The sequence below is a fragment of the Hibiscus syriacus genome, unplaced genomic scaffold (genome assembly GCF_006381635.1).
Source record: "Hibiscus syriacus cultivar Baekdansim isolate YM2019G1 unplaced genomic scaffold, ASM638163v2 tig00008468_pilon, whole genome shotgun sequence".
NCBI classification, from domain to species: Eukaryota; Viridiplantae; Streptophyta; class Magnoliopsida; order Malvales; family Malvaceae; genus Hibiscus; species Hibiscus syriacus.
This window is the reverse complement of record NW_024062164.1, coordinates 59,796-67,566: the sequence shown is the minus strand read 5'-3', so window position 1 is coordinate 67,566 and position 7,771 is coordinate 59,796. Positions and strand designations below refer to the sequence as shown.

The following is a 7,771-nucleotide window of genomic DNA, read 5'->3' as shown; positions in this document are numbered from 1 at the left end:
AATCTACTATCGTCACCAAGAGGAGGCGGAGGCGGGATGCGAAGCGACCAAGGGCTCGAGGGAAGCTTCGTGGAGGAGGCCACTTTATGTTACTCATTCGATCGGTGAGAGATTGTTGCTCTTGCTTGAGAGCAGCTGTATCCTCTGGAGGTCGTGGATGCGGTACTTCTGGCCCAAAGATCGGACGCTCAAAAGCAAAATCCCGGACATAGCGAAGAACTGGATGAAGTTGTGTTTGGTTTCATGGCGTTTTTGAAAAAACCGAGCGGTTTCCTTGCATTTGGGACGGTGGAGGTGAACCTGGCGGTGCCGACGAAGCCATGAATGTGAACGATGTGAAGCAACAAAACTCCAAATCTTTGCCAGGAAATGTGCTGACGCCGACTGTAGAAACAGCGTAATAAAACAACAATTCGGCTTTGGGCCTCTGATACCTTTGTGATTCAGATTGGGCTTTAACTACTCATTCTGTAAAATTATTATATTTAATGTCGTTTTGTAGGATTTTTGTTGAGAATGAGCTTTTAATTTTTGGATTATAGTACAAACAATTTTATTATCTACTGTAAATAACCTTTTGAGGACAGACTTGAGGACTGTGTCCAAGTCTTTGATGTCCACATGCAGTAGTCAGTTGCATGATCGTGACCACACTCTCTCCCGCCTGGATCACCTCCAAGGAAAGCCGCTGAAGATAGCTGGGTAACTCTCAATACTGGTAACGCTTTCAATGGCACCGCCTCTGTGGGAACTATCGGAGGCCTCATCCGTTGCCATGAAGGTCGGTTCCTGATTGGCTTTAACAAGTTCGTTGGCCCCTCCACTATCCTGGAAACTGAACTCTGGGCCATTCACGATGGTCTCGCCCTAGCTTGGTCGTATAGCTTTGAAAAGATTCAATGTTAAGCCGGTAATGTTGAAGCTCACAAGCTTCTCACCTCCACAGACGTTTCTTCCAGCCCTATAGCCCTTGTTCGTGCCATCGACCGTCTCTGCTCTAAACCTTGGCTGATCGATCTGATCTTAATCAAGCGTGAAGCTAACTATGCAGTGGACTTCCTCGCCAAGCTGCCATCCAACAACGATGGCTCTCTCAGTGTTCACCAAACTCATGATGATCTCTATGATATTTCTCTAGAGATAACCTTGTTCCTCCTTTCTTAAGGAACCGACCTACTTAATGTAATGGCTTTGCTTCCTTACTATTCTAAAAAAATTAAAAACAAACAATTCATCTTCTTTCATCCTTCACTCAGCCGTGGCGTAAAACTCAAATACGCAAAGTTGACTTTTAAATTTGGAGATAGACAATAAATTTTGTGTTACTTGTGGCACATGTAACAACTTGTCAATAATAAACTTTCTTGCCGAGGAAAGTAACAAGACTGACCAATTCAAGCAATTGAAAGAGAAGAGTTATCACCTAAATGAGTTTTACCATAACTTGTGTAAACTTGTTGATACTGCAAGACTGTTTAATCTTTTGCTACATAGTGGGTTGCCCCAAAATTAGGGAACCATTTGATGCTACTTGATCTCTGTTATGCTGCAATTAACGTATTGAGATGGACTGACAGCTGTTGCCATATTATCAGCACCTACAGAGGAACTCACAAGCGTCTGAAGCAGGAGTAATAGCACACATTTGCCTGAGATGTGGTGGACTGTCGTGTTTGTCGAGTAGTAATACCTTTCAAGGTTTGATCAAACTGTCCGTCAATCTTATGACTAGGGATCAGATATACCATATTAGGATTCACCAAAGGTTGATCAATGATATCGTCGGTGACTGTATATCACCAAGATTCTAGTGATCCTACTTATTTGCTTGCATGTGCAGGGTAGATAATGTGCAACGTTTGATGATCCTTGCATTAAAAAAATCATAATTACAACTACTTAATTGGGTTTCGTCTCCTTCTAATTCAGATGTAACCCAACGTATGCATATAGTAACTCTAATGACACTATTGTATGTAAAATGATGAAGAATATTACATTACAACAAGCGACACCCGCAGGGTACTGTACTTACAATTAAAATGACTTAAACGAGTAATTAAGTAATAGACGTAGTTTGTGTTAACCTATCAGGTAGTTCTTGTGACCTAAAAGCCTGTAGACTAATCGAAATCACTGTTTAATTATCTTCCAACGTGAGCCCAAAGCAATGGAAATTGGTCATGTTAGAAGGTCGCTTTTACCGTTGGTGTTTGATGTCGTCTGCCCTTCAGCATTGTGATCCTGTTGACCTGCGTCACCAGAGCCGGTGCCCGGTGAAGCACCGTCAGCGCCGTTTTCACCCAATTTTTTTTATGAGAGGTTTCCGCCTTGCTATGGCCATGGTGGTCACTCGTCTTCTGGGCAACCTTCTTGTGCCACTGCTTTAGGGCCTTGGATGTTTGTTCATCGAAGATTGACCTCTTCATGGTTGATCCCATCTGCAAATCCAACAATCAATCAAGCACAAGTAGAACCCATAACTTTTTCTACCTTGGATCACTAGGGGTCATAATATTGAATTACGATCACAATGCATTATAACAATCGCTTCATAACATTTTTTTAAGGTCACCATAACACCGCAAATCACATCCGTAACATAAAAATATAATTATTTTTGAAAAATAAATTATATCATAACATCTGCAACATTTACGACCACAATACCGTAGCTGCAACTGTAATTAAGTACTATGGTAGGGGTTAAGAGGATTTACCTGAGTAACAAGGGCGTAGAGTGGAAGTGTGATGTAGCTGCACATGAATTGGACTAGTACCCTGTCAAAAATTCACCCTTCCATCATCATATGTGCAGCAAAATACATATTTATAAGAGTAAAATGGTTTACCCCAGACAAACTCTTACGACTATCAGAGTAAAATCTTCATGAAAGCATGACCTTAGCCCGAACTCATACTGCATTATAAGGAATGGTTAGAAACATCGGTTCCACTTGTTCTAGCCATTATCCGAATACGAAAAAGAACAACATTACCCAAATCCAAAAGAAATATGTGATCTCGAATGCATTCTGCAGATCAAACAGATACAGTAAAGAATATCAGAACATTACACAGTGGTGGCGAGTAGGCCTGTAAACGAACCGAACGCACACGAACAGAGGTATGTTCATGTTCGTTCATTTAATAAATAAACGAACAAAAACGAACACGAACATAAACGAACAAATTTTTTTTTGTTCATGTTAGTTTATTAAGGAATATAACTTGTTCATGTTCGTTCATTTAATAAATAAACGAACATAAACGAACACGAACATAAATGAACACGATCATAAATGAACATAAACGTTGGAGACCATACCTTCCAGTATTCTTTCATGAAAAATAGTCGACAATGCAAACCAACCAAATCTACGTTATTCTAATAAATTCGACGGCTAAAAGTTTTGTGACATCAATGTCAGACTTTAGTGAGGTTTGTTAATAATTGTCCTTTCCGTTGGCAGAGTAAAAAATTTAACAGCACGAAGATTTCAAACGATACAAATTGGACTACAAGGCAATAATATAGATCCGAAATCCCTTCGATGTTACATATCGTAACTGATATTATTGCTAAACTACCATTCAAAATTTTAATGTACTTAAAGTCTACTCCACAACTAAATGTCACACAATAACTATGAAAACAAAAGTTCATTGTCAAAGTGTATTTTCTACTTATTAATGGGTTCTTCCTGGAAAACCCATTACTTCTGCTATTACACTTTTTTCAGAAATTGCATAGAAACCTTTGTTTTATTTTCTGAAAAATTCTATTATATTTTTCTCTTTACTGATACTCATATACTTCCGATTATTACCTTTATCTTCTCATATATTTCTAGAAAGAAGTATGATGTTTTCTTGAGTTTTAGATGTGAAGATACCCGCAATAACTTTACATATCAACTATTAAGCCAAATAAAACAGAGAAAGAGATGAAAACAAACATGTAAACTTTAGATTGCACTATAATATAATTTGTTTTGAAGCTTTCAGCGATCGTCTCTACTCTCTAGTGAATATTAGGGTTTGGGGAAAAAAATGGGGGAAATGAATATAGGTGTGAGGTGCCTCACGGGTTAACATATTGGATTTAATCTCCAAATAAAATTGGGTTAATTATGGAGTTGGTCATCAGAATATCAGATTAATTAATATTTTTAAGATACTTACAAATTGGTCACCAAAATTGATTTAAGAATATTGGGTTAAACATAAATGAATGAACATAAACGAACATAACCGAATGAACATAATCGAACGTTCACGAACGTAAATGAACGAACGAGACTTATGTTCATGTTCGTTCATTTAATTAAACGAACACAAAATCTTATTCATGTTCGTTCATTTAATAAATAAATATACATAAACGAACTTCCTGTCGCACGATTCATGAACGATTCGCTGAACGTTCAGTTCATTTACAGGCATAGTGGCAAGGCGATTATGATGAGATTAATTAAAAGAGTAAAAAAAAACCTGAAACAATACAAAGTGGATAAGACGGAGGACTAAGGGAGGCCAACCGAACCAAAAATGCTCGTCAGCGACTGACACAAGAGGCATCCCTTGTATAACAGCGTGTTTTTCTACTATTTCCTATGCCATTTTTGCTATAATTCCTTGAAGCTTGGTTCCAACTGCTAAAGTTACCTTTTTTATTTTAGAAAAAAATTTTGTTATACACGGAATAGAACAAGGAAAAAATTATTTATTTATCCATCCATCTATTTTGTTGTTTCATTTTAATTCTCTAATAATTTTTTAAAATTATACATAACATTATGTTTTTATTTAAGGTTGGTCATCAACCGTTAAAAATAAATAAAACTATTTATATGACATTTTTTTTATTTTTTAATGATGACATGTCATTACATAATAATAACCGTATGTGACATATTAACATCAGTGTTAAATTTTTTACAATAGATGAGAAAAGTTTAATATTAAATATTCTTTACAATAGATGAGAAAAGTTTAATATTAGATTTTCTTTAAAAAACTTGAATGATCAAAACGGAATTATAAGACTAAACAAATAACTAAATACCTAATTTATCCTATAATAAAATGGGGATTTAAGTTATCATGGACATTCTCTTACCACCAAAGGAATCATGCCTATGAAAGTCATAACATGCCAGCCTGAAAAGCATCAAGAAAGCATCATGAATGAATATATCTGAATAAGAGGGTATTTTTCCCGAAAAATCATCGGTGATCGGTATATTTATCGATCTAACATCAAGTCAGATTATATTTCTCGATCTAACATCCGTAGCAGTAAATCGCGCCTCCTGAATCGCGTTATATGTTGATTTGGCGCCACGTGGAGTATATCGCACCCCTGTACCGCGCTGTACGCTGACTGGGTTCACGTGGGGTATAACATGCCCCCTGCTCCGCGCTATACGCCACGTAGGGGTATAGAGCGGATCAGGGGTCGCGCTATACGCCGTACCAAAATTATATTTAACGCGGTCCCTGGTCTGCGCTATATAATAATTACATATAACGCGGTGCAGGTACCGCGTCTTATATGTTTATAAATACACTCCTCCGGTTCTCACATCTCCTCACATCTCTCCTCTCAACTTATAAATTAATACAACAATTTCGTCAACGAGTAATAATTCTGGCAATCTTCTCATATTTGATTTAGAAATTCGTGCGATTTTTCGTTATAAAGTAATTTTGTTATAATTTTTTAATTATACTTATTGTTTATTATCATTATTTGAAAAAATATTATACTAATTATTTTCAATTAATTTTTATGTTTGTAAAATTGAAAAGCGGGAGCATACGTTGAAATAGTTTTGCGGTGCAGGTAATAATATAAAATTATATTATTTAAATTATTTACGTTGATGTGTAAAAGAATTTTTGTGTTATATTTTCGTTCATATATAATTTATTTAATCAGATTTGTTTCAGTTATTTTTTTTTTGCAGATATAATATTGCCGCACTTTTAAACTCAAAGAATGGCGCGACTTTCAGCTATTGTTTATTATGATGGTGAAATTCGAGAAGATGAAACCGGCGTTGTTTTCGTATCAAATGAGCGTGTTAAAATATCATTCAAGAGAAACATAACTCTTGAGGAGCTGATAACAAAAGATTTCGAGGAAGATTCATGTTGGAAGTAGTAGAAGAATGTCGTCGTTGCAGTACAGATTTCCAACATCATTGTTGCCATTAACTTATACAGCGTTTGAACTTTCGAACAATGATGATGTTCAAATGATGGTTGAAGCTCAAAGTAATTATTCAGACGCCGCTATTGAGATGTATGCATATTTTGTTCAAGTGTGTGCTGTTCGGGGTCAATCTTTAAGCTCACACTATGGGTTGGCTGAACAAGTTGATCAAGTTGACAGCCCGACTACAGTAATGTGTAATGATTTTAATGTCATAATGGGGAGACATTCATCTGTAACTCCTTACGATATGTAACGAGGTGGGTCCACGAACAATCCGTATGGCAACAATGCGTCTAGTTCAAGGGGAAGGCATTCATCTGCAAATTTCTTTGACCATATGGAGATGACATCGACGCAACCATCTGTGCAGTTTCCATTTGACACGATGGCTTCAAGCTCCAGGGGGAGGCATTCGACTGCGAGCTTTTTCGATCTCAATGTCGATATGCCTTCCAGTTCAAGGGGAAGGCGTGCAAGTAGTAGGTTCTTCGACCTAAATGTGGAGAGCATGGAGAAACCATCATCTCCACCAGAAGAACTGCTTTGTGAGTCTGGTGCGGATGGTGCTGAGATTGGACTATTCATTCACCCAAAATCACCGCAATTCAACTCCGATGATGATGAAGTTCCAGGAAATATGGCACAAACTGACCCTCCTGCACACATGTATGAAGTTGATTATGGTGCAATGTACGGGCCAGAATTTACGGATATGTCTCATCTTGGTGACTATGGATATTACTCATCAATAAATAATGGTGAGTTATCTTTAGGCATAGAGTTCTCAAGCAAAGAAAAAGCGGTGATGGCTATAAAAAATTACAATATCCGTAATTTTGTTCAGTCCAGAGTCAACCGATCCACGACCGAAAAATATGTATGCTACTGTGTCCGACGCGAAAACAGATGCAATTGGATGGTTCGTGTATCGAAAAAGAAGAGGAAAAACAACATATAGGAACTAACAGTATACAACGGTCCTCACACATATTATGCTGGAGAGGTCAACAAAGATCATCCCAACTTGGACTCTGAAGTGATATGCCAAGCCATCATGTCCATGGTAAAAGCAAGCTCTCATATAGCTATTGCAGTGTTGATTTCAGTTATACAATCGCAGTATGGGTACACTGTCTCCTATAAAAAAGCTTGGTTGGTAAAACAAAATGCCATTGTCAAACTTCATGACGAATGAGATGCATCTTACAACGAACTTCCAGGTTGGTTTAGGTTGGTGCGGACGTTGAATCCTAGGATAATTGTGGACTTCAAAACCTCCTATGCATACCATAATGATCGAGTTCTTCGCGATCGAAGCCAATTCTACCGGGTTTTTTAGAGTTACCCACGGTGCGTTAATGCTGCCAAATACTGCAAGCCTGTGGTCCAAATCGACGGGACATTCTTGTATGGAAAATACAAGAAAGTTTTATTGTTGGTAGTTGTCCAAGATGGCAATCGCAACATTCTTCCAGTTGCTTTTGCTCTTGTCGAAGGAGAAGATACAGATTATTGGGCTTTTTTCCTCCGAAATTTACGTGCACATGT

General features: G+C 37.5%; 1 protein-coding gene and 1 pseudogene across 1 annotated transcript; both read right to left on the bottom strand.

Annotated features, from left to right (window-relative positions):
- Positions 1-4: 4 nt before the first annotated feature.
- LOC120202309 lies at positions 5-851 on the bottom strand (the record flags this gene model as incomplete). Its single annotated transcript, XM_039202753.1, is given in 3 exon segments — positions 5-147; positions 150-434; positions 575-851. Coding segments are annotated over 3 exon segments (705 nt in total), but the record flags the coding sequence as incomplete, so codon positions are not given.
- Positions 852-1,527: 676 nt separating this feature from the next.
- Positions 1,528-7,771, bottom strand: part of LOC120202308 — a 31,801-nt pseudogene continuing 25,557 nt past the window's right edge.